General features: G+C 34.7%; 2 protein-coding genes across 2 annotated transcripts in view; one reads left to right on the top strand and one right to left on the bottom strand.

Moving 5' to 3' along the window:
* The window catches only part of LOC143233073 (uncharacterized), a 41,250-nt gene extending 38,927 nt beyond the window's left edge, over nt 1–2,323 (top strand). Inside the window, exon 7 of the mRNA XM_076468954.1 lies at nt 234–2,323. The gene's annotated coding sequence lies outside the window, so the exon portion shown is untranslated. The remainder of the gene's footprint in view (nt 1–233) is intronic.
* A 12,992-nt stretch (nt 2,324–15,315) lies between these two features.
* Nucleotides 15,316–24,729, bottom strand: LOC143234861 (uncharacterized). The gene is made up of 3 exons (XM_076472554.1): nt 21,525–24,729; nt 17,366–17,784; nt 15,316–15,779 (listed from the first exon to the last, which is right to left on the bottom strand). The coding sequence occupies exons 1-3, from the start codon at nt 24,527–24,529 to the stop codon at nt 15,451–15,453; spliced, it is 3,753 nt and encodes a 1,250-aa protein (XP_076328669.1). The 5' UTR covers nt 24,530–24,729; the 3' UTR covers nt 15,316–15,450.
* Between the last annotated feature and the right edge of the window lie 2,637 nt (nt 24,730–27,366).

Genomic DNA, 27,366 nt, shown 5'->3' with positions numbered 1-27,366 from the left:
ATTTTAATTATAGTAATTATACAAACAAGTTGCTACATAAGTAAAGGTATCATATAATTTCTACTGTATGTGTGTATTTCTACTCTTGGTTCGTAATTGTTTTACTTAACAGTGATAAGATATGAATTTTGTTTAAAATGTCTGTTTCTTCCAATGAACGTGCTTTTTTTTTTTACACTTATGTTACACCTATCACAACTAATCCTTTACTTCAGTTATACTTAATATTTCAGTGACCACTGGAAGGAAAACATATGCTTTTTCTTGAAGCCTAGAAGTTCCTTTAACCCAGAACCACTTCACGACCTTTTCAAGTTTATGAGGCCAGAAAATAGGTGACAGGAAAACTTTCATTAATAAAATTTCATGGATGTATATGTATGAATAACTTTTACCTAATACAGGTCTCTCGTTTGTTATTTTCATTGTTATAAAAGTATTTGAATTGAACCAGTTATGTTCATATCTTATTAAAATGATTTATACATTATACCAATGCTTGATGCACAAACCCGTACAGAGAATAATATATCGTGCACAACCACATGTTGAAATTATCAATGACACTTGCATATGGTTAAATACATGTCCATCTTCCACTAAATCTGATTATCATTATAAATGTTTTTGACAATAAGCCTTTTCTGTCTCTATAGATTATTAAGAATATTGTTTAAGTGTTTTGCTATGGCTAACATAAAACAGGTTGGGATGTCCATCTTAGAAACTATAAGTCTTCTGTGTTATATATTTACTATCAAAGTTGTTTCAGCAATGAAAAACTTGGAGTTATCTGGGGGAATTAAATTACAATGTAGGGGAAAAGAGGGAATATGTTAAAAAATAATGAAAAACATTAATTAAAGAGCAAAAGCAATTTATTCAATTGATAATGCAATACAAGTCAAGCAACTCTTACTCTTTCATACCTGTGTAAATTCATAGACAATCAGATTCTTAAGTTTAAATTTCATCATCCAAATTTTTTCAGGCAAGTAGTTTTAAATCACTTGTAAATAGTGTTAGTGGTGTGTAGTAATTTCAATAGACAGTCCTACTTTTTGGTTATGAATAGTAACATAATGGGTGGTAGGTGCTGCTGATTGGTTGCCTTCCACCTGGTTGACAGTTCTGAGTTAAGGATGGGTATATCTGAATGTAGGGGTATATAGCCGATTTACCTGTGTGTCATGTAAGGTGTCAATTAAGTTGAAAATGACAATTAATGATATTTATTTTTTTCACAGTAATTAAAGATAAAAATCCTTTCCACAAATATGTCAATCTTTAATTTTTTATGTTAGTGTATAAAACTTGTTAAAAAAAGTGAGTTTCTTGAAACTATATGGCTTAAAACAAGTCATTTTATATTTGATATGGTTAGTGATTAATGTACAACTGAAAGTTTTAATACAAGGCTTTTATGTAGAGGTAATTATAATTATATTTAGAACCATGGTTAAAAATGTGATACTGCTGTATTTATTAGTGTATTCCATTTTAAATTGTAATGCTAGCACTAGTGTTATTTAACTGGAGCTAAACTTTCCTTTGTTAAATTGTAACTATTGTAATTAGTAACTAAAGCATTCTTTTCCTTCATAATTAGCAATAGTAAACAAACATTTATTTAAAATATCATAACGGAAAATTCATATTGTTCATTCAATTATTTACTTAGCAAGTTAATTTAAACATTATAAATACTTTGTCATATAAGAAATATATCATTAGTAGATTAGTGTGAGCTTAATAGTTTCATTCTGGACAATGAATTTTTATTGGAGTACTTGTTCTTGTCTGTGATCATCTTCCTCATCTCAGACTAAAGGTCAGTCAGCTGCATCTCTCCACCAAACTCTCTTGTCCAGGTATAAATAATTCTTGTTCTTCTGTCTTCTCCCTTATTGTTCCTGTATTTCCAACTATATCTTTAATATTTGTTTTTCTTCATATTAATCTTAATCATCCTGTAGGCCTTCTTCCAACTGTTATCCACTCCATATATGTCTTCTAGTAACTTTCTTCACCTATCCATTTGACATGCCCATAGCATGTCAATTGGCTCATCTCTCCAAGGTCCAGCACTTCATTCACTCCAAGACTTCTACATGTACCCTTATTTCTTATTTTTCTCTGAGTCACAAGGCTCTCATCTGTACTATCTGTATTTAACTATTTCTTTTCTTGATTACATTCATGCTTCTGTGTATACAATGTACGTAATCCAGCATTGAAATAACTTTAGATTTGATGGTTTTTGTCGTTATTAATATTTGCTTCATGCAGATTTATAATAAATAGTATTTTAATTAAGACAAAAGTACATGTTATTGGGTAATTGAAAGGATATAGAGAAAAATAATTGCATTAACAGCTGTGGCATTGTCATGATGTGTGAAAACATTAAATTTGATCGTTTAAACAATTTTGTGTAATTAAGAGGATTATGAGTAAAAATAGTCAAATGTGACTTAAGTCACGTTTGGTTAGAAAGTTGCAATAGATTATTTTTCATTGTAACAACAATATTATTTTCTCTGTTTTAAAATTTCTTCGCAAAAGAAAAATGATTTAAAAGAAGTTATGCAGCGTCAACATTGGCCATTTCTGACCAAATAGTAAAAAAGAAAACACATTCACATCGCTAACTACTACATGTTGAAAGGCAATAAGTTTTTCAGTCCTTTGAAAGATTAAATCGAAGTCCATATGCTGAAATATATTACATTATTATATATATATATATATATACATGAAGTTTGACTGAAATGCACAAAGCTCTGCTAATTTAAAACATCAGTATATAAGCAATTTAAATTTTAGTGCCTACGAAATAACTACTTTATTAATAAGTGAATCACACTTAAATCTATCTTATTTAGTTGTAACTTGCTGAAGTTTTCACGATGGTACTTGATTCATTGAATATTAATTGTTATTGTTATATTTGCATATCTCATCTTTAATTCAACTGCTTAATATTTGAAGAAACAGTAATTTATAAAACGTTTTTAATTCTAGTGTAATAATTATAAATGTGTTGTTGTAATATACTGTAATTTCCCCACGGAGATATCATTTGTCGTATCAAATATTATGTTTAAAAGTGAGAAACTTTCGTCTCGTATACCTGTCTTGCTTTTTGTCTTGATACAAATCAAAATGTTGGGGTACGCAAATATACTCTTCAAAAAAAAAACAAAAAAAAACGCAAAAGGCAAAATATGAGACAAATTGTTAACAAGTTTATTCCGGGTAGTTCTGTATGACGTGTGTGAAACGTTGCACATTCACTGCTGAACATCCAAAGTCTGCAAAGGCGAAGTCCACGCTCACTAGGTGAACTTTAACGTCACTCAACGTCAATAACGAGTATGCCCCCCCGTGAGCATCAATAACTGCTTGGCATCTCCTGCCCATGGAAGCGATAAGATGACGAATCACATCCTGTGGAATGGTTGTCCACTCAGCCTGCAAAGCTGCTGCAAGCTGAGGTAGAGTCTGCGATTGAGGTTGTCGCCGTTGCAGACGTCGGTCCAACTCGTCCCAAAGATGTTCGATGGGGTTTAAATCTGGTGATCTGGAGGGTCAGGGAAGAACGTTGATGTTGTGGTGTCTCAAGAAGACAGTGGTGAGTCGGGCTGTGTGAGGACAGGCGTTGTCATGTTGAGAAATGTTGTTGACGTTTACCATGATGGGTTGCACATGGGGCCTAAGAATCTCGTCGACGTATTGTTGAGCCGTAAGATTCCTTCGAATGTGTAAAAGGTCTGTTCTGGCATTGTAGGCGATGGCAGCCCACATCATGACGCTGCCACCACCAAATCTGTCAACTTCCTGCACACAGTTTGCTGCAAAACGTTCACCTCGGCGACGGTAAACACGGGTCCTTCCATTCTGCCTACGAAGCATAAAAAGTGATTCATCGCTGAACCAAACATGCCTCCATCGTCGATGAGGCCATACCCGATGTGCCCGAGTCCACTGCAGCCGTGCTTGACGATGTTGCTGGGTGAGGATGACGCCTCTGACTGGACGTCGAGGTCGGATTCTTGCATCTCGTAGACGGTTGCGTACGGTCTGATCGGAAATCCTACGCAGCCCTGGTATGGTTGAGGCAGTAGACGTCGCAGTGGTGGTCCTATCCCGAAGGTGACGTAACCGGATGTAGCGATCTTGTGCGGGCGTAGTCACACGAAGTCTGCCAGCTCGTGGACGGTCACAAGTTGATCCATGTTGTTGGTGACGATTCCATAGCGTTTTGATGGTGCTTGGGTGGACATTCACAGCTCTGGCAACATCTGATCGAGATTCGCCTGCTTCCAAGCCACTAATGGCGTTATTGCGATGTGCTTCAGTCAGTCTTGGCGTAACTGTATTGCGTGTCGGTGGCTTAACACTGAGCTATGGAAACCGAGAACCCCTCACTTTTATAGGGATTTTGCACATGTTGCACTTGCAGAACATGCAGATCTCTCAAACAAATTTATTGGACACGAATGCGTTTTGGCGAAAAATCCGATGTTTTTCTCCGTTTTCAAAGTTCACAACTTTTATTGTCATTTTGGTCTGACAATCAGTGTCTTAACACGTGTAACATCACATACTCTGAGCTTGTAACGTTATTACATATATTTCTCTTTAAAATAACAAAAATATCCCTTTTGCGTTTCTTGTTTTGAAGAGTATATAAATAAGACTATATATATATCGTCATTGTGCTGCTCCTGTTTTGAAAAATTCAAACTACATATTTAATTAGCGGTGAGTATTAAGAGCGAAAATGCCTTTAACGACGAAGGTATTCTAACTACAATAGGTTTTGGTTCTGTACGTTTTAACTTACGAGATGAATTAGCTGTAGTCAGTTTACTAGAGTAATGGCATTGCCATAATTTATTTATAACTTTTAAGTTGTGTTTGTTCTCACCAGCTCACTGAGCTAACTTCTGAGCAGATTTTCTCAATAACTACGTGTTTAGTATGAGTTTTACGTGTTAGAAAATATCTCGTTTAATGAAACTATTTCACATATGCTTACATGTCTACAGGATACAGACTAGTAAACGTCTTTGTAAAACGTGTTAATATATTTACATATATGGACATATGGTGGGTCAGCATAAAGTCTACAGACTTACAACACCAAAATCTGGGGTTTGATTATCGCCACAACTAAGATGGCAACGCAATGCGTTTTTGTATCTCAGAACGGCTGGTATGGGTGTTAACATTTTTAGTAATAAAGCACGTAACGTTTCGACCTTTCTAGGTCATCTTCAGGTGGGTTTCTCGTCATCAAACAGCGTTTTTTCTTTTAAAATAAAACATGAATTATACTTGAACATAGTGTATTTCATCCATAAAACATCTCGCATTGATTCTGAAAAAAAAGAGAGAGCGTAACAATACGTATATTTTATTTTCTGTTTTAAGTAGTTAAAGCTGCGGACAGATTGCCCAAAGTCTAAGATCAAATGTTTTTAAAGATAATACAATAATTATAAAAAGTTTAGACAGTGAAATAGATAGTTTAGTTCTGTATCCAGGGGCTAGATAAATTCTGTTTTTATTTTAGATTAATCCAGCTTAGAGCAGTATATGAATTATGGCTTTCAATTGCATAAATTTTTGTCATCAATTCCTTTAAAGTAACAACAACATCAAAAAGTTATATTATACACACACTTGTTGAATTTGTAAATTGAAATGTTTTTTTAATCGTTAATAAATAATACAACAAGCACTTATGGAATCAGGTTGAACGGAATCTGTAACAGAAGTAATTTCTTTTTCCCTGCCTGCTATTGGCAGAGAAGCAAGTCTGCTGACGTATAACACCAGAAACAGGATTTCGACATCCGTGGAAGGCACAGTACAGATACTCCATTATGTGACTGTATTTAATTACAAACAATTCTTCACTCCAGAACAGGAACCTTTTTTCTGTATAAATTTTACAAGATTTACTGTATTTTTTACTTTTTTGTAATGCTTAAGCCATGTGTGGTTTTCAGCAAGATATTGTACAAGAGATTTCAGTTTCGTGCTACACAGTGCCCTGTGAAAGTATTCACCCCTATCAATGTCACATTTTGACGAAATACAAATAATGAAAACAATTTTTTAAATTTGTTTTTATTCAAAACTCTAATGATCAAATTTAACACTTTTATGTGTGAAGGAGGTTTAATGTCAGCAAAGCCTTCAAAGAAAATGTATAAATTGAAATTTGCTGATTTCATAGTATTCAGCCTCCTAAGTCAGTATTTGATGGAAGCACCTTTGGTAGCAGTTGTTGCTGTGAGGCTTTTAAATAGGTCTCTTCTAGATTTACACAATGAGATGGTGTAATTTTTGCCAATTCTCACGGCAAAATTATTTCAATTCTGACAAGTTCGTTGGGGATCGTTGATGGATTGCAATCTTTAAGTCTCGCCATAAATTGCATATTGGATTCAAGTCAGAACGCAACTCCGGGATATTCAATTTCTTCATTTGAAACCACTCCAGTGTAGCTTTGGTATTGTGCTTCTGGTCATTGTTCTGCTGAAATGTGAAATTTTGAACCAGTTTTAGATAATTGGCTGACTCAAGCAGGTTTTACTCTGTGTTTTGCACCATCCATCTTCCCCTCGATTCTGACAACCTTTTCGGTCCCTGCTAATAAGAAGCATCACCATAACATGATGCTGTCACCACCACGTTTGACAGTTGGGATGATGTTGACTGGGTAAGGTACTGGGTTGGGCTTGCGCCAGACGTAATGCTTTGAATGTAGATAAACAAGTACCTCAATTTTGTCTCGTTTCACCGCAAAACTTTACCATGTGTCTTGCAAACTTCATAGGAGATTTAAGATGATTTTTTTTGAGTGACGGTTTGTTTTTGCCACTTCCATCTCAGACATGGAACCTCGCAAATCTTTCAATTTCACTGTTGGCATCGCATTTGTATCCCTAACCATTTTCTTGCTTGCTCAGCAGCTTAGTTTGGAAGGTCGGTTTGATCTGGCTAGTTAATACATGATATGAAGCACATTCCACCTCTTAATGATGGACTTCATCGTACCTAAAGAAATAATCAGTGACTTTGAACTTTTCTTGTAACCATCTCTTGATTTGTGTTTCTCCTATCACTTATCCATGACACTTAACAAACAAGTCAGGGATAAGTGATACAGATACTCCATTATGTGACTGTATTTAATTACAAACAATTCTTCACTCCAGAACAGGAACCTTTTTTCTGTATAAATTTTACAAGATTTACTGTAAAATTTTCTTGTAACCATCTCTTGATTTGTGTTTCTCTATCACTTATCCATGACACTTAACAAACAAGTCAGGGATAAGTGATACAGATACTCCATTATGTGACTGTATTTAATTACAAACAATTCTTCACTCCAGAACAGGAACCTTTTTTCTGTATAAATTTTACAAGATTTACTGTATTTTTTACTTTTTTGTAATGCTTAAGCCATGTGTGGTTTTCAGCAAGATATTGTACAAGAGATTTCAGTTTCGTGCTACACAGTGCCCTGTGAAAGTATTCACCCCTATCAATGTCACATTGTACAAGAGATTTCAGTTTCGTGCTACACAGTGCCCTGTGAAAGTATTCACCCCTATCAATTTTACAAGATTTACTGTATTTTTTACTTTTTTGTAATGCTTAAGCCATGTGTGGTTTTCATGTTTGGTGTATTGCATTACTATGCGAGTTGTCAATTGAACAGAAGCATTTCTCTGAAGTCAAATTAAACCACTTTGATTAAATACAATTAGAGACCATTACACTAGTTTTGTCACTTTTAAAACTAACCTTTTGCACTTGAACTGATTTAGGGTTGCTGTAGCAACAGGGATGAATACTTGTGCAGTTGAGAATATTCTGATTTTCTTTGAAAATTTAACTTACGTACCTACTTTCCCGACGAGAGGGGGGGGGGATCAGTGCTCCGGAGCCCGGGAGGAGAGCAAAAAAAATCGTAACAAATAAATCATTAAAAATTGTAATGCTTGTTCATTCACAGCTACATACATGTACAATGCTAATGCTGTCAAAGCACACTAACCAGGTCCGAATTTATCTGTTCTCACTTCTCACAATGGGAATGACCTCGGGATCATACCAACAGTAAATTTGTCATCTGGTTAAATCAATCGACTTGGTAGTAGAACTAGTATGTAGGGCTACCAGAAATCTTGTAGTGGGGAGATGCGCAGCTTGACGTCAAAAATGTAAGCAGGTCATGCAGTTGCGTCCTCTCCTGGGTAGAATGAAATGAAGTTGCAAACTCGTCTTTCACACTGTACAGTTTGTAGTCTTTACAGACATGTGTAGCACGAAACTCGAAAGTCCACCATAAATTTCCTAAAGGCGCACATGTGGGCCTAGAAATTTGTGAATAAATCCAATAACAGGAAATAACTTCTAGGATTGCTTATAAAGTTATATTAGGTTATAAAATACAAAATAATATAGTCTGTACAACGTTAGCTGCAAACACGTCAGTCACACATATCTATGACTATGTTGTGATAATTTTAAGGATATTGCTTTGGTATTAGTCAGCTTGTTTGTTGTAAACAGTTCGCATATTAATTAAATGCCGTCTGCAGCTAACATGTTTCAGTTTTTAGTTATTTAAACTACCGGTATAAATGACACGGCAATATATTTAAACAAGTTTATACAACTTGGAAAGGGAACGGATTAAACCGTTAAAGACATTAAAATATTATTTAAACATTTATAAATCTTATTCATGATTATGAAATGTATTTTGTACTTTTTGGTTACTATGTACTTTTTTTTTTTTTTTTACCTGGTGTTTGAGTGAAAATCAAGTCACTGAATTATATAAGTACTTCTTGCCTTAAAGCATTAAGAAATTTTTGGAGTGTTCACTACCAAACTCAGTGTGGTATAATTGGACTGTTAGGGCAGTTACCATTGTCAATCAGTTTACAGAGTCGCTTTTGTAAACTTTTAGCAAACTGAAAAGTATGTTAGTTTGCCATATGTAACCCTTTGTCAAGTGTGGGCAAAAACTATTTAATATTTATTCAAAAGAATACTAATTCCTAGTCATATAATTTTTATACAGTAACTAAACTGTGAATGCGATTTTCTTGACAAATCTTACATTGTACACATTTTATCAATTTTAATGATTACGTACTGGATTTGATATCTTATAACTTACCAGAAATTTTGTCAATTAAAAAAAATTGATTTTCCATTCCTTATTTGATAACACTATTATTTAAGTGTTGGTTGGTTGATTTCGTGTTTTATGGCACAAAGCAGCTACGCTATTTGCGCCAAACGCCCAGTAAAAAGGTAAAAATAAATGAAATGTAGTAAAATACATAAAAGGAAATGAAGGTAAAACAAAACAGCATTGAAAACAGAAGAAGCATAAAACCAATGTTGACACCTAGTCTACAATGGTAAGAGAGAAACCAGAGTAAGAGAAGTTGTGAAGGACTTTCTCTAGCATAATGGTAATGATCATAACCCGCCAGGAAGACTAACAGGTAAATTCAAGAACCACCGTCAGTCACCTGAAGTTGGCATTTTTAGTCCTGGTTCCGGGTTATGTGTCATAACAGCCATTATCAAAAGGTAAAGTAATAAAAGTTTCAAAAGACATGTAGTAAAATCGTAATAATAATTAGCCAAATGTCCGGTAAAAAGGTAAAAGTGAAGTAAATGTAGTAAAATACATAAAAGGAAATGAAGGTAAAATCAAAACAGCAATTAAAAACAGAAAATTGCATAAAACCAATGTTGACATCCAGTCTACACAGTTGTAAAGGACTTTCTGTAGCATAATGGTAATGACCATAACCCGCCAGGAAGACTAAGAGGTAAGTACAAGAACCACCGCCAGTCACCTGAAGTTGGTCTTTCCAGTCCGGCCTGGCATGGCCAAGCGTGTTAAGGCGTGCTACTCATAATCCGAGGTTCGCGGGTTTGCATCCCCGTCGCGCTAAACATGCTCGCCCTTTCAGCCGTGGGGGCGTTATAATGTGACGGTCAATCCCACTATTCGTTGGTAAAAGAGTAGCCCAAGAGTTGGCGGTGGGTGGTGATGACTATCTGCCTTCCCTCTAGTCTTACACTGCTAAATTAGGGACGGCTAGCACAGATAGCCCTCGAGTAGCTTTGTGCGAAATTAAAAAACAACAACAATAAAACAAAACTTTCCAGTCCTGGTTCCGGGTTATGTGTCATTACGGCCAGTACCAAAAGGTAAAGTTAGAAGACATGCAGCAACATTGTAATAACAACTCGCCAGGACAAATAACGGGCAGTTCAAACGGATAGTTCAAACAACAGCGTTAGTCACCTGAACTTGGCTTTTCCAGTCCTGGTGTCGAGTTATTTAATGTTCTGGCCATTTTCCAATTTCAAATTGAACTAGAGAGATTGAGACCCTTAAAAGGGAACCATAATTAAAAAGATGTAATGAATAAATATCAAACATTTAAATGAGATTAAAAAGATTAATGGCCATTAAAAATCTAAAAACTTTATCAAGATGAACAGTGTCACTGTCACCAATTAACACTGTCAAACGGACAAACCTTGGGACAGAACATGTTTAAAATAGTGCCGTCGTTGAGAGTCGTAACTATTTAAGTGTCAACAATTAATAAGTAATTTACAGTTCATAATTTCTGACTGGTGGTGGGGGAGATCCCGGGGTAAAGCTTTCCAGAAGTAGGTATGCTTATTTCAGAACCTATTTTGTGACAAGTCTTTTTAGATGGAGTACATCAATTTTAGCAACCATATTATCTTTAATAATATATATATATATATATTCAGTAGGTTGTTCAATTAGTGAAGATTGCATTCCCCCAAAAATTACTACTTCTATAGTGTGAACTGTGTATTATTTATCTATTATATTTATATTGGGATAAATTTATGTTTTTAACAACTACATGGGGTTACTTTATTCTTTCTGAATGGTTTCTCCGTTTATTGTTGCATTCACGATTTAAATTTGTTAGTTTCACACGTAACACATGCATAGGTCTTATCATATCATATTGAATAGTGACGTCCATCTCATACAACCCAGGAGAGATCGCCACAGTATGATGATTGTGAAAAATTTCGGACGTCATTTAGTCACTTGCGCATGTCTCCATTACAGGATCTCTGGGGCTACTAGGGGTACACACGTACTGAAGCAGCCAGTAATTGCTAGTATGTCAGCTACGTTTCAACTATTTGTTTCAATAAAAATATATCATTTTTTTAATTCGCTTTTATGTCACGGTTTTGAAGTAATATCAACTGATTGTAGGCTAGCGTGTAGTGACACATCAGTGCTTCATGAAATAATTCGTCGAGAAATCATGACTTATCAACACAAGTCGGGAGCACAGAAGAAAAAAGAAAAAACAATTAAAAGAGAAGCGTGCAACCCAACGATAGATTCGCCTGGACAGTTTCGAATTATTTGGTAACAGTGATACAAACAATTTATTTTGTGATGGTAGCAGGCTTTCATGTAGCAATAACGCTATCTCTGACCATAGTAAACTCAGTCAAGATGCAGACCATGCGGTGTCTGAACGTAGGCATACAGAAACTGACCGTAATTCCCACACTGACACTACTAATGACAAGTTTGAGTCTAAGGAGAGTACAGAAACACAGAGAGCCAACAATAAACGAAGGTATTGCAGGAGAAAAACTAGAAATCTGACATTGGAATGATAGAAACTGAAACTCTTTCACGCTCACGAGTGGAAGAGGCCGTTCGTTGAGGGTCAGAAAGCCTTTCAAACTATTATCCTGCTATTGCATCTGGACGTGCCTTTCCACTTTCTGTACTTAAGATCACTATGCCAAACGGTGAGAAAGTGTCACGTGATGGGATAGCCTGGACTAACAAGAAACAAGCGTTATTTTGTTTTTCCTGTATGCTATTCAGCAAACTACCAGCTCCAACTCGATCGTCCCTTGCTATGTACTGGGGCTTTCCATCTGAAAAAATTGCATGATAAGATACCAGAGCACGAAAATAGTACCAGCCACAGAACAAGCTATGTTGAATGGCACACCATGGAATTACGTCTTTCATTCAACTCTACCGTGGATAGTCTACTTTTACAGAGTATTCAGAATGAGCAGTTGGTTTGGAAGCAGGTACTTCATTGAATTCTTGATGTTACGTTGTTCCTAGGTGAACGTGGTTTGGCCTTTAGAGGAAACAACAATCTTATCGGAGGTGCTGGGAATGGCAATCTTCTCGGGATTCTTGAACTGATTAGCCATTATGATCTTCTCCTTGCAGAAATCTTTCAAAGGTGAAATAATCACAAAAGGAATACCGCCGTCTGCAAGTGCACAATTTGTCCCCAGAAAGCCAAAACGAATTCATACAATGCTGTGCTTCAAAGGTGACAGATGTCATTTTAACAGAAAGAGCAAATGCAAAATACTATTGCATTATTGTTGATGAACTTCTGACTGCTCATGTTGAACAAACTGTGTTCATGTTGCGATATGTTCACTTGGAAAGTGATACAAACAGGTACAAAGTGAAGAACGATTTCTTGAAGTTGTGGACTGTAACAACAAGAAAGACTTATCCTAGAAACTCTGAAGAAGCGTCAAATTCCAAAAACAGGTTGTCGTTGGCAAGGTTACGACAATAGAAGTAATATGAGTGGTCAGTATAAAAGTGCACAAGCTCACATTTTAAAACTGTGTCCCCCTGCCACTTACTCTTCTTGTGCGTGTCATAACTTGAATTTATGTGGCGTTCATGCAGTAGAAAGCTGCTCAAAGGTGATAACATTCTCTGGAATCATCCACAAACTGTATAACATCTTCAGTTCCAGTCCACATTGGTGGGAAATTTTGAAACAGAACATCGGTTGCTCTCTATAAAGTTTACCGCAGACACGTTGGTCTGCACCGGTTGATAGTGTCCGGCCTTTTGCGGCTCACATAGGGGACTGAAGACAGCTGTTCAAAACGTACTCGAAATGAACATAATTTCAGAAACGCAAGCAGACCTATATGGTATACTTAGGTATCTTGGATCGTTTGAATGTGTTATTATAGCCTCTGTTTGACTGAAAATCCTGATGGCAATTGACTACAGGAATAAAGTCCTACAAGCAAGGCACAACATTAGACATAGAGGTTGAGAATATCAAGAGTGTCATCGCAGATCTGAAGTGCTTGAGGGATAACTGGAATGCCATTTTGGACGAGTCCAAGCTAGTTGCCAAAAACTATGGCATCAAAAATTCCCTATCGTTCACGGAAAAACGACGGAGAAGAGAAAGTTGTTTGCAGATGAGACAAAAGAAGATACTACAGACTGTGATCCAAAGACAAATTCAGACACGAAGTCTTCTTTGTTCTCCTTGATTGTGTCCTTGGGAATATGACAAGTATGACTCAACAATGAAACTGGAGTCAATATTTGGTGTTCTGTGGAAGTATCCACATCTGAAATCCGAAGTTATTCATGACCTTGCACAAACACTACATATGAAATATTAAGCGGATGTATCGGCAGACCTAGAACAGGAGTTGGAACATGCGAGTGATTCACCCAGCGAATCTTGGTCAAAATGCCCTGCTACCTCTTGAGTTGCTGAATAAGCTTAACAACTTGAAACTAGAGGCATTGTTTCCAAACATCGTGGTCCTGCTGAAAATCTTTTATACCTTGCCCGTCACAGTTGCGCAGGCCGAGTTTTCCTTCAGCACACTTTCTAGAGTGAAAAACGTCATGCGTTCTACTATGTGCCAGAATGGACTCACAAGTCTTGGTACACTAGCTGTGGAGGCTCGTCTGGCGAGGAGAGTGGACTTTGAAACAATTATAGACATGTTTACTAAGACTAAAGCACGCAAGGCTCCATTGCTTTAAATTGGATTATATTTTGTTTTTTGTTCTTGTATTTTTAAAAAAATAAAGTGTGTATTTTCAGATTTTTGTTTTGATCACTCTCATCACAGCATCGATGCCCTAGGTATTTACAAGTGTGTATCGGTAATGGTGTCGTTTTAGTGTATATGTTCAGCCTTTATATGTATATTTAATAAAGCTTTATTGCCTATATATAATGCTTTGTCACTTGGTGTGTGGACCCCTTAATGTTTGCTGCCGTGGGGCCCATAATGGCTCTCGATGGCCCTGCGTACATAATATCAGCGTTCTTTTGGACTTCTCAGTTTGGAGTGGATTATGTAGATATTAAAGTCCCATTTGAGAGTTTCATAACTGCAGTATCAGACGGCAACAAAATGTGAAAACTGCAGAAACGAATGTTTTTGCAAGGCATTGTTTATTTTTTCACTTTCATTAAAACTTGTATTGCTAAAGGATATTTGGAGCACTTCAACGGTGCCTAACTCACCTACCTAGGATTTTCGACTCAATTATGGAATTTGTTTATTACGCATAAACCAGTCATATGCTAAGTGCTTAAAACTACAGATGGGAAATTCCCAAATGTTATATACATTTAAGATATTCCTTGTATTTCTTTATTGTTGTACGGTTGGTAAATACTTCCCAATATTCAGGTATAATGTGACGTATTTCTCTTCCTTTTTAACGAAACTTTTCAAAATTTACAATTATTCTCCAGTAGTGCAACGGTAAATGTAGGGATTTACAATCCTAAAATCCAGCGTTCGATTCCCTGTGGTGAACATAGCAGATATCTCAAATGTATCTGAAACAAAACGTTCGCAACTGACTGAAAATATTAATCATTCTAATATTAGATAGTATTTAACCCGATGGGACAGTGGTAATTCTTAGGGTTTACAACGCTAAAAGCAGGGATTCGATTCCCCTCGGTGGACACAGCAGATAACCCGAAGTAGTTTTGCTATAATAAAACAAGCACATGAGGAGAAAATACAGATCAGTATGGTGTGTAAAATTATATTTAAATATTCTACGAAACTGAATTCTGAAAATAGTTATATTATTACTCCCTCTCTCAATTTGTCTTTCGGTTTAATATTTTTGGTACAATTTTATGATTTTTTAAAATTATTTAAGTGGGCTATTTTGTGAAGTTATCGTCGAAATAAAATATTAAAATTAAATAAAATAAGCTGATGGGACTAAGAAAATTATACATCATAGAACAAACAAATTTATACTTAGGCTGATTCACTAAAAGAATACAGTAAGTCGCGTTTGTTATTGGAATCAATTTATAGATACATACTACTTGTAATCATATTGATACAAAACTTGAATTTTGAAGAAGACGGTTAAGAAAAGGAATTTCGGGTTAACAAAACATTGTATAAAGATTTGAGAACACCAAAAAGTATCGAAACTTTATTGCTTTTTAGAATATGAACAAAACAATAAGATATTTTTAGAGGTACAACAGGTATAAAGAAGACACTGCGATACTCTGCGTTCGATCACGGGACATAATTAGAACACCAATGCATAGCTACCAACCCATAAATTACAAAAGAACCTTGGAAATGTAAGCTGGTCTCTGCAGCTAAATTGTGATGGTCTTCTAAACAGTTCATATCTTTGGATCTTAAGTCGATTATGGATATTTCAGTGTTTCTTCCAGGGACTGTGCACGTGCTTCGTCTTGCTAAATTATACACATAGAGAACCGCATCAAAATGTAACGTTTGAACTTTTAAAGTTTCTCGCATCCATCGGCGTAACCAATGAGACAGCCAGATTAGGTCGCAGCCACACTTCCAAGGGTTATTTTCTAACAAGACGCCGCCTATTGACAAAAGTAAAAAAAAGAAAAGAAAATCACTTTGTAGTTATCATTTGGTGTTAAATTTTACTGATGTTTACCATTTATCTTCTTTTTCTTTCACGTTAATATATGTATATCTTAAGGCAAAGATTGCATTAACAAGTGTATGTATATATTTCTGGGATAGTGATTGCTGAACAAAAATATTTGTAGTAAATATGTAAATCTAGAGCTCAACAAATTTAAGTGTGACTTAGCGAAGATCTGGTTTCATAGTTTCTACTTCTACTTGTTCCTTCTTCTGCACCACTAAGTTAAACTGATCTGCATCGTTAAAACCATCGCATGAATTAAAGAAAGTGACGTTACAAAAACATTCTCTTGTTGTTAACGCTGGTGTGAATGAAGTTTCCGTCCAAACGACCAAGCAAATGTAAATTAAAACTTCTTATGATCTGCTATGTGGGGCTTTATTGAAGTTGTGATTATAACGACAGTAATTTCAATACATAACGGAGTATAAGAGATATTCTTTATACGGAGAGTGCAGCCGATGAAAAATGCAAGTAATAAACAGAGCTGTATACACTTGTACATTACTCTAACTTCAATGTTCTGATTATATGATGGTAAAAACAAAAGCGACGTATTTTTGTGTGTTGAGTTTCGTATCTACAAGAAAATATTGGGAAGTAACGTAAATACTCTGACCAAATGCTTGTCAGTTTATGTTTCGGAATAAAACACATTAGCTTTAATACACTATACCAGTTGAAAAGGATATACAACAGTCATGGCTCCAATTATTCGAAACTAGTCAAAATGTTATTATTATTCACCTAATATGGATGTTGTTATAAAAGGTTGTTCTAAAACAGTCATTCAGTCAACATGAGATCATGTAATTAATTATGTTGATACAACAGACTGGATTACGTAGCGATTGTTTCGGATGATATCGACATTAGCATTAATAAACATAAGATTTAAAACTTACAGTTTAACAGTAAAATAATTGAAAACATGAGACGCTAGATCGTCAGTATTATAAAATAACCATCCAGTGTGAAAATGTATTTTTATATTGGTTAGTCCTATTTGATACAGATTCTTTGGATGACAAAATAATTAAACCATAACACGCATTAGATTTATAACTTTTTATTCTGTAATGTAACATAACCATTGAAATAAACTGGATATATTACTAACTTTTAGTCGTGAATTTACGTTATTAATTCTATGCTTAGCCTTCAAATTAGTGACTTGTTTTCATATCATTCACTACCGGTTGGGTCTGTATATTCCATCATACTGAGTCATTTTATGATTCTGTCTGTAACAACAGATATATTAGTGATCCAACGAATATAAGTGAGCGAAATCACTTATTTTCTATGTTAAGATACACAGAGAATTCAAGCAGTAATTAGTAGGATAAAATGCAATATTTATGGTACTTGTGTTTACATTTTTTGTGATTTATACGTTATTAGGAACTCTATAACCTACAAGATAATGTACCTATAAAAAGTTTGGTTCATAAAATAGTTTTAAAAATCGACGGGTAATTAATATTTTCCTGGGGTTAACATACATACACACACCTGTTATGTGTTTGGTTCCGTCAGGCCCTCCTGTTTCCCCTTTTGCTGGTTGTAGAACACTAGGCTCCACTTTCTGTAAATGATTTCCTCTTAAATCTAGAGTCAAATATCTAATATCTGCTAGGTAGCGCAATAGTCGAGGTGGTAGTCGGGTTATGCTCGTACCGGTAATTCGTAAAATGAGTTCATGGGTATGATGCAAACCTAGGAAGGCATCGGGTAACACATACTGCAAATTATGACCTGTAATGGTAAGATCGCGCAGCTTGGCACCAAACGTCCATTGAATGTGGTGTGACAAAGTTGATTCTTCGACTTCCACAACCACGCGTCGGAGCGAAGCGGATTTGTGAAGAAGATCGCGGAGGCGAAACGATCGAACATTGGCATAAGTACCTGTTTTAAATGTCTCCAGAAACCTGTTAATAGAAGAAACGATGTTACTAATTTTATAACAAAAAAAAACATTCGTAAATTTTTGGTATTTTACACGAGGTAAAATATTACGATAGTAACGTTATACAGACTTATGACTTTAGTGGAAGATTACAAAAGTTTATGGTGAATTGATACTTGCATTCACATATAATGTTTGATTTTGTAATATAAATATTTACCCCCCAAAAAAATTTATATTACCACTAAGAACAACTTGTGTTTTTTTTTTAATGACTTAAGTGCAAATTCTCTGAAGAGCTCACCGAACATATTACAGTCACTATAAAGCAGTGTGAAATACGAGAGCTTATAATTTGTATAAAATGTTGAATCCCGTTTAAGTAAACTGTTTGAATAGTGTATTTGATAGTTGAACCTACTTGTATGTGAAATAGGGAAATTTTCTATTGTAGCAGGCAATATAGGAAGGCATTGCAGTTGTTTTTGGTTTGGTTAAACGATACGTAAACTAGGCACACTGAAGATTATATTTTACCCAATGATCATATTTCGTCTATTTTCCTTCAACAAATGATCTATAGCTATGTCTCCATGATTTCAGTTGTCAGAACCGTCATGTCGTTGTTCCACTTCTCTTGTCTTAGGTCTACATCTTCAGGTACGTGCTTGGGCACACCAAAGCTATTGCTGTGATTCCTGTTTTTTTCTCAGTCATCTTTCTCATCAGAATAGCTACTAATTTCTGGTTTTCATCAACTTTAAAAGATTGTTTATTAACATGTTAACGATACCCAAGATATGCCCAGGTTCTTCACATTGCCACTAAGAATACGAAGTATTTGTTTTGTAAGCATACTTCTCATTATACTAATGAGGGAGTTGGTTTTGGATTGACTTGAGGTGTGATTTGGAAACTCTTTCCTGTTGTAAACGTTCTGCTGTGCAAAGTGTTCTGTTCTTTACCATTTAACAAAGTCACTGTATGGTTGTCTTTTTGTTTACAAAAGAATGATTATAATAACTCTCCAATCAAAGGTCAAGTTTTGTAGAAATTTTACTAGTTCGGTCAGCTTTTATATATGTCTGATGGCTTCTCTCGCGTAACTTTCATTCTAGAACCATTCCTATATTTGCGGATAGGTGGTTTTTAATTACATGCGTTTCTGTAGTCTGTAACCGGTCCTTTGTACATCTAACACCAAGTAAGTTCTCTAAGCTTCAGTGTCACAGTAATCAGTCTGATATATCTATACCATGGTACCAAAAAGTGTCCAATTTCTAAGTTGGCTTTCTCCCGAGTATATAATTCTAGTCGACCTTTCATTACAGTTGCCCTCCCGCCTCAAAAAAAAAAAAGGTATAAAATACAAATTGTCCTGAATTTTTAATCTCCGTAGTTTGTACTCTGTATTTTAAACATTTCAATGTGATTGTTAACTTCTTCAAACATATTTGAATAAAATAAATTAACTTATCTTTTACTGAATATATGATTACATTATCTGGTGCTGTCATGCAGGCTTGGTGTGATTTGGTGATGCCATACAATAATAAGTTAAAGAAACAAATACTTAATATTTGGACGTTTTCTCGACTTTTATTCAAGTACCTCCAAAAAAAGGGCTTATTTTTGATGTCGGGTTACAACTTGCCCATTTTTTGTACATAAAGACCTTTGGTCTGGTTTAAATTTGCGCAAAACTACACGAGGGTTATCTGTGTTAGCCGTCCCTAATTTAGCAGCTAGTCATCACCACCATTGGGCTACTCTTTTACCAACGAATAGTGGGATTGACCGTAACATTATAACGCTCCCACGGCTGAAAGGGCGAGCATGTTTGGTGTGAGGAGGATTCGAATTCGCGACCCTCGGATAACGAGTCGAGTGCCTTAACCACCTGACTATGGTATTTATAAATGTCGGTGTAGTTTTTACATAGTATAGACCTTAGTTTTGTGCCTGGTTTTTGAATAAATTTGGTATTAACTGGAATGTCATAATTTGTTATTACTTTTTGCCAAATGTTGGTTATTTTAAATACACTGACAAACACAACACCAACATTATTTATAAAATACAATGTGATAACTACCACGATTTTTATATTGGAGAAACAAGTAGAAAAATGGAAACCAGATTCACAGAACACAAAAAGTCACCTTCACACGTTTTCGAACGCTGCAAATCAAATAAACCCAACATAACCATAGAAAACACCCAAATACTAAATAAAGAAACAAACATAAACAAACGCAAAATTAAAAAAACCTTACTTATACAACAACTCAAGCCCAAAATAAACCAATACAATAACTTTTTAGTTACTTTTGTCTCATTCTATAGAAGGGTTCTGTCGCCACTCTTTTAGCGACTTCATGACTCAGTGTTCGTTTCTATTAAATCATGAATCCCGAGGTACACAGTCTGGGCACGCTAACCCATAACCAATGCGCGATTACATAATTTTGGAGTTGTGTTGTAGTTAAAGGGTGAAGTTATAAATGACAGATAATAGTGACCTCTTTGTATTATAACGTTAAGCATGTTTAAATTCTGAAAATTTGTGCGCATCTCCTGTTTCAGGATTTATTCATTCGTTAATTATTGAACATTTCCTTATAGGTTTTTACTTATTTGTATAATTATTGAATTTTTCTTATAAAAGGTTTTATCCATCAGTTTTCGATTGTTATTAATTAACATTTCCTGTAAAAGAATTTATCCACTTGTAATTGTTTGTTTGTTTTTGAAGTTCGTACAAAGCTACTCGAGGGCTATCTGTGCTAGCCGTCCGTAATTTAGCAGTGTAAGACTAAAGGGAAGGCAGCTAGTCATCACCACCCACTGCCAATTCTTGGGCTACTCTTTTACCAACGAATAGTGGGATTGACCGTCACATTATAACGCCTCCACGGCTGAAAGGGCGAGCATGTTTAGCGCGACGGGGATGCGAACCCGCGACCCTCAGATTACGAGTTGCACGCCTTAACACGCTTGGCCATGCAGGGCCCTTGTGTTTAATTATTGAACACTTCATCGAAGACTGTATTAATCCGTGTTTTGGGTGACACTGAGAAACTTGCAGGAAAAAATCTGTTTGTGTTGATTAATGTTTTTGTCAGTTGTATGTTTGGATAAAGCTAAGTTCCGGAGTTCGATTCCTCACGGCAGGCAGAATCCAGATAGCCCATTATATTAAAACAAGCAAACAGTTTATTAGAATCTTATGCACAAATGTTTTTAAGTTATCATGTCAAATATAGAAAATATTCAAATGTTTCACAACTTAACGTTTAAGAATGTTATTCCCTACACATTCTGCTTCATGCTATAAATGGAACGCAGTGTGTTTCAAATAAGAAACAAATATTAAGGGTGTTTTTAGATAACAGATTATTTTCTCCAATATGAGGATTGATGTATCCGTACTTTATATCCAAAAAGGCCATAAATGATATCACAAATAACTTTGTAAGGTGAAACGATTTTATCGAAACACGAATACCGTGAACAGTAGAATAATTAAGATTTTATTAGAAGCAATAAGTAAAATAGCTCAAGTTCTCAGATATATGTATGTTTTCCAGAACTTTAATGAGCGTTACTGGATAAAGAAATAAACAGATGACCCAATAAAAAAGTGATGTGAAAGTATACTGTAGATTATGTTTTTCTCAACTTTAAACCTCAGTTTGTACACAATTATAAAGTCAAATCAATGGAACAAGTTTCATGCTAAGGCATGTGTAAGTGTCTTACCTGAGTTCATACAGCGTTCGAGAATCCAAATATTTCAAGTTTAAGCCTCGGATGTCTAGTTCCACCAGTCGTTTTAAACCGCTGAAACTCACAGTTCCTAGGACTTCAATTGGATTGTGGGAAATATCCAAGGTATGCAAGTCGGCGACATTGTCCCACAAATGATACGGAACTTCTTGCATTAGATTATGAGACAAATATAAATGGCGCAGATGTCGTAGATGGCGGAATGCAAATTCAGAGATATTTTTCAAAAGGTTATTTGCAAGTGACAATGCGTTTAGCTTTAATAACGGAAGAAAGGAAATGTGAGATAAATTAGTATTCTTTAAACTCAACGACCGTAATGATATCATTTGGTAAAAAGGTGCATCGTCGAATCGTCCAAAGGAATTATGGGACACATCAAGATTAATGAGTTGAGTTAGGTTCTCTACAGACAGGTGTATTAGCTGATTCGAAGACAGATTCAGATAATTCAACCTATAAAAATGACTAATCGCATTACTATGGATCACGGCAATTTGATTAGTTGAAATATCAATTAACCGCAAAGTATATCTAACTGGTAAAAAGCTCCTTAAAGGCGGATGAACAAACATATTATGAGAAAGATTAATTTTTTCCAATTTAGTTCCCACAAAGGCATTTTCTGGCAGTGTTGTTATCCTATTATAACTCATATCAACAATTCTCAGCTCCTGAAGGGCAGCGAAAGCCTCTGAAGAAATACTGGAAATATTATTGAAACTGAAGTTTAATATCTGTATTGGAGAATTTCCTTGAAAGTCTGTAGAATTAACATATACAATACTATTATGATCCAGTTGCAATATCTGAAGGCTGGTAGCTTCAGTAAACACACTTGAAGGAACAACATTCAGATTATTGAAAGACAAATATAAACGATAAAAAGATATCTCTAAACGTTTAAAAAAACCCTTTGGAACGATTGATATGTTGTTGTGGCTCAAATCCAAAGTTTCAATATAAATAGCACCATCGATATCCCCATCACTTGAATATGGGTCTAAGTAGCTGATACGGTTATTTGAAAAATTAACATGCATTGGAGAGTCAGGGTTACTCACATTGCTAAATATATTGAAAGAAAATCCGGATAAGTTATTAAACTGTAAAAATACGTTTGTTAAACGTGTCAAATTGTAAAAAGCTGAAGGTTCTATAACACGAAGTCGATTGTGTGATAACACAATACCCTTCAGCATAGGACAGCTTGAGAAAGATTTGTATCGAACAATCTCAAGTCTGTTGCCCAGCAGGACCACGTTCCGGAGTCGAGGAAGTTCATTAAATGTCTTAGAATCCGTTAATAATACTTCATTGTGGGATAAAATGACATTAGATAGGTTACCATGTGTTTCTTTTCTGAATAAAGTCTGGGGAATCACCTTTATGTTGTTTCCCTCGAGGTCAAAGTGGGTAAGCTTAGTTAATCCTAACATAGTCATGGGTGTAAAGTCGATGATCTTGTTATGATCCATCTGAAGCCATTCAATCTTATCTAGATAATTTGCTATTATTTCAGGATGATTATAATGGGACTTGAACAATGATCCTATCTCGACAGCCTTCAACGACTTTCTAAGGGGAAACAGTATCCTGAAATCAATGCTGACAAAGTTATTGTAAGAAAGTTTCAACTCTTGTAATTTTGGCGAGTGAAAAAACGCTTTCTCTGAAATGTAGCTAATACGGTTATTAGCTAAGTTCAAGAATAACAATGAGCTTCCCCAACCATAAAGATCGTGGGCAGTTACCTGTGTGATTTGGTTATCTTGTAAACTCAGGCGAATGAGGCGTTTAGAAGTTAACAAACCTTCTCTTGGAACATTTTTTAGAAAGTTCCTTGAAAGATCTAAGACTTCCAAGTACTCTCGATACGTATATAAATCATACTTATTGAGATTTTGAAGCTGATTTCCATGAATATAAAGTTTCTTAAGGTGATTCAGTTCTTTTAGTGCTTTCGGAAATGTTCTCAACATGTTAAAGCTCAAATCTAAGGCAATTAATGTTGCTTCTAATCCTTCAAAGGCCCCAACTGGTATGGAAGACAATCGGTTATTAGCTAAAGATAGCCATTGGATAGAAAGACCTCGAAATGCTTGTAGTGGCAATACTTTCAAGTAGTTATAACTTAGATTCAGTTCGTGCACGGAAAAAGAACCATTAAAAATATTGCTGTCTAATTTCCTCAAAATGTTCCGACTAAAATCTAATTTATTTAAGTGACGAACTGATAAGTTCCAGTTTCTTGGAAAAGAAGACAAGAGATTCCCGCCAAGATTCAGCCGTTTTAGATTTTTTAGATTAGAAAGTACACCTGGTGGAATCCAGCTCAGTAGATTTTCAGATAAAGACAAAGAAGTCAAAGAATCTGGAAAAGGATGCCCCTCTAATTTATTAATGTGGTTGTTTGCGAGATCTAAAGATGTGAGATTGCAAAGGCTTTTAAATACACTGTCTTCTATAAATAATATATGATTATTGCTTAACAAAATGCTGCGAATTGTAGATTGCGACCATAGTTTTTCAAAAGCACCACGTTTCAACTCCTCTACTTCATTGAAATGTAGGTTCAACCACTGAAGATAAGATAATTTCAGTAAAGCTTTAGCTGGAAACTTGTTAACATGATTATAGCTCAGGTCCAAAGAAGTCATTACTTGTTCTGAGCTGTGGAATGCACGAAGTGGCAAAGTCACTAGATTGTTATACATTAATCTGAGAGAAGACACAGCAATGCCGTCAAGCGAGTCATTATGTAATTCTGAAAGACCAGTTTTTGCAAGTGTCAACTGATAAACTTCCTTAATTGGGATTTTTGGAAAACTTAAAAACGGTACATCCACACAGCTGATATCTTGTTGCTTAGCAACACAAGTGCACAAAGGATTGAAACTACAGGACACTGGTGGTGCAGATGCATGTACCAAAAATCCACATAGCAAACCAACAAGTTTCCATGTTATAGTCCCCATCTACAAAAGTAAATATTTTTTTTTATAAATATGAACTGTTTTTACTTTTAATTCATTAAGTTACAAATTCTAAAAACAGTTCAAATTATTAAAAAGACTGACAAAAATGAATAAGCTGATGAATAATTCTGGATTCTTTATTGTTAAATAAAATTATATATATGTGTGTATATATATATATATATACATACAACTTTTAATCTTAACCATCTTTCTATCTTTATGGCTTTATCAGGGTTAATATACACAACTGACCCCCCGCTATTACAGAGGTATGTCTCCGGATTTACAACACTAAAATCGGGGTTCGATTCCCCTGGGTGCGCTCAGCAGATAACCCGATGGGGCTTTTCTATAAGAAAACACATATACACAACTGCTTAATATAAGTAGTTCATATTATATTAAAAAGTTATATATATATAACTTTTTAATTTTGTACAATGACGTACTTTTTACCAGTTTCAAATATATATATATACGAAGGATATTGTTACACTTAGAATTATATTACAATAATTTATCTTTTCATAAAACAGTTGTAAAAGTAGAGAATATGTCACGTAAATTTTGATGAAATAGATTTAGTATAAATTTGGTTATTTTTAAGTACTGTGAAGCTCTCTTCTTGAAGTTAGATAAATAAAATAACGTTCGAAGTTTTAAACCTTTTGGATAACAGTTTTTTTTTATCTTAATCGATATTTTTGAAACTGGAATCTTTAATGAGTTGTGATTCAAACCTTTAGTCTTTATAATTGAATTCACTAATCTTGTTAATATAATATTCATAATAGCTCTAAATACATTTGTAATTTTTTGCACATATGAAGATTACTTTTGCATATATAAAGATTGTTTAATATATAGATTTTGGACTGACCTGACCAAACCTCATGATATATTACCATGAACATAGATACCATTTCGTAATATGGATCGCAAGGGATTGCACAAAATTCTAATAGAACAGCTGGGCGAAAAGCTCCTTGAACAGTAAATATTCAGCCATAAAACACTTTAACACCTTTATTATTGACTGCTAAGGCTGAACACATATAAAGATGCACAAAACAAACATCTAGTTAAACTTATAAGGAGAATAAAATCCGCTCAAAACGTCCAATTTGTAATTACTATCTTCTCTTTTGAACTTACAACAAAAACGACTTGGTATATTGCACCCAAACTTTTCTGTAGGATACTAAATGTAAAGTTGATTTGTATTTTTTATATTTTGCATAAGTTAAACAACATCATATTTCTAACGTGAACAAGGTTATCATTATCCATTGAAGTTAATGTTATTACAAATATCTGGTGTGCCTGTGAAAAGCTTAAGTACAGGGTGAAATAGGAATCACCAGCCAATAATAGATAAATAAAAAATGACTGTAACATATAGATATTCAATGATTTATACACTATACAACTGGTCTATTTAGGAAGTCAAACCATAGATCATGTATGAGATGAAGGAGTAAAAAAAATTGATACACATAATATTAAATTTTATTCACATTCGTAGAATAATTACTTCAAAAGACACTAAGTTTTATTGAAATCGATGTTTTAGACACATGTTATTTGAAAAGGCTGCTTTTCTGTTAGTAAAATTTTATATTCGCTTAGTGAAGATTGTGTCTTATTCTAGGGGTATATCTGCCCATTGCTATGTATTACAAATGAGTATTTAGCTATACGGAAACTAAATGCTCACTATATTCCTAAACAAAGCTCCATGATAATCTTTAGCAGCAGCTTTACATTTTACATCTCAAACTAATATGAACAAATAGCCAATAGCTGCAGTAAACCATCATGAACAGTATAATTTCATTGTCATTACAATTAATAAAGTTAGCTACAGTATCAAGTAATCCATTTTCCTGTAGTTGAGCATAAAGAAACACACCAGCAAAAAGATAAATAAAATTGGGAATTTTAAATCCTGCAAAATGAGTTCCTACAAGAGTAAGTAAGCTGGGATAGAGATGCTGTAGACATTATTTTCTCAAACTACAAATCCTTATCGTGACTTCATCAAATGTAATTCTAAATAATAGTATGGAGCCAAAACAGGATTTCGTAGTTTGAGTGAATGAATGTTTTCTTATAGCAAAGCCATATCGGGCTATCTGCTGAGTTCACCGAGGGGAAACGAACCCCTGATTTCAGCGTTTTAAATCCGTAAACTTAACGCTGTACCAGTGGGGGACTAGTTTGAGTGAATAATGCAGATTTTTAAATCTCCAATTTTTAAATTTTGCTTGTCTAGATTATGGTTGAAATTATTGAGAGTACAGTCGAAATATCCAAATAACAACACATTACACACGTATGTACATACGTATGTATATAAACATATATAGGAAGAGTATGATCTCTGATAAGTTCAGTGAAATTTGAATTAAAGTTAATAAAATGTTGTTAAACACATAATATTTTTTTAGCATAGTGAGTTTTACAAATGGAAAATAATTTTGAAAAAATACAATAATTTTTAGTTTTTATACCAGTGATCAAATTCAAAAAGCAAACGATGCTTTTCAACTACTTTGAGAAACTAAGCATACAAAAATTATTGCTATTCATTTATCCAAACTTGAACAGAATCTACTATAAAAACCCGCCGGAAATCAATTCCAGGAAGTAAGAACTCACATTTATCAATCAGAACTTGTTTGAGTTTTTCAGAACTGCATAAGCTTACTTTACGAAGAACATTTTCTGCTGTTTTGTGTTTTTACGAGATATCAGTGTAACAAATCAGTAACCATCTAGTTTGAAAGCTTCTGTTTGATTTAACTTATGTTTTTGAATTTCGCTCAAACCTG

The sequence above is a fragment of the Tachypleus tridentatus genome, chromosome 12 (assembly GCF_004210375.1).
Source record: "Tachypleus tridentatus isolate NWPU-2018 chromosome 12, ASM421037v1, whole genome shotgun sequence".
Classification (NCBI taxonomy): domain Eukaryota; kingdom Metazoa; phylum Arthropoda; class Merostomata; order Xiphosura; family Limulidae; genus Tachypleus; species Tachypleus tridentatus.
The sequence above is the reverse complement of the archived record's forward strand: the minus strand, read 5'-3'. Positions and strand labels throughout refer to the sequence as shown.

Bases quoted from the DNA above. Each gene is read 5' to 3' on its own strand.
- LOC143234861 (XM_076472554.1), bottom strand. From the start codon at position 24,529: ATGGGGACTATAACATGGAAACTTGTTGGTTTGCTATGTGGATTTTTG. The intron at 17,785-21,524 runs GTAAGACACTTA...TTCTATTAACAG, and splicing joins CGAACGCTGTATGAACTCAG to GTTTCTGGAGACATTTAAAA. The intron at 15,780-17,365 runs GTGTGTGTATGT...TTTTGTCAATAG, and splicing joins CGGAACCAAACACATAACAG to GCGGCGTCTTGTTAGAAAAT.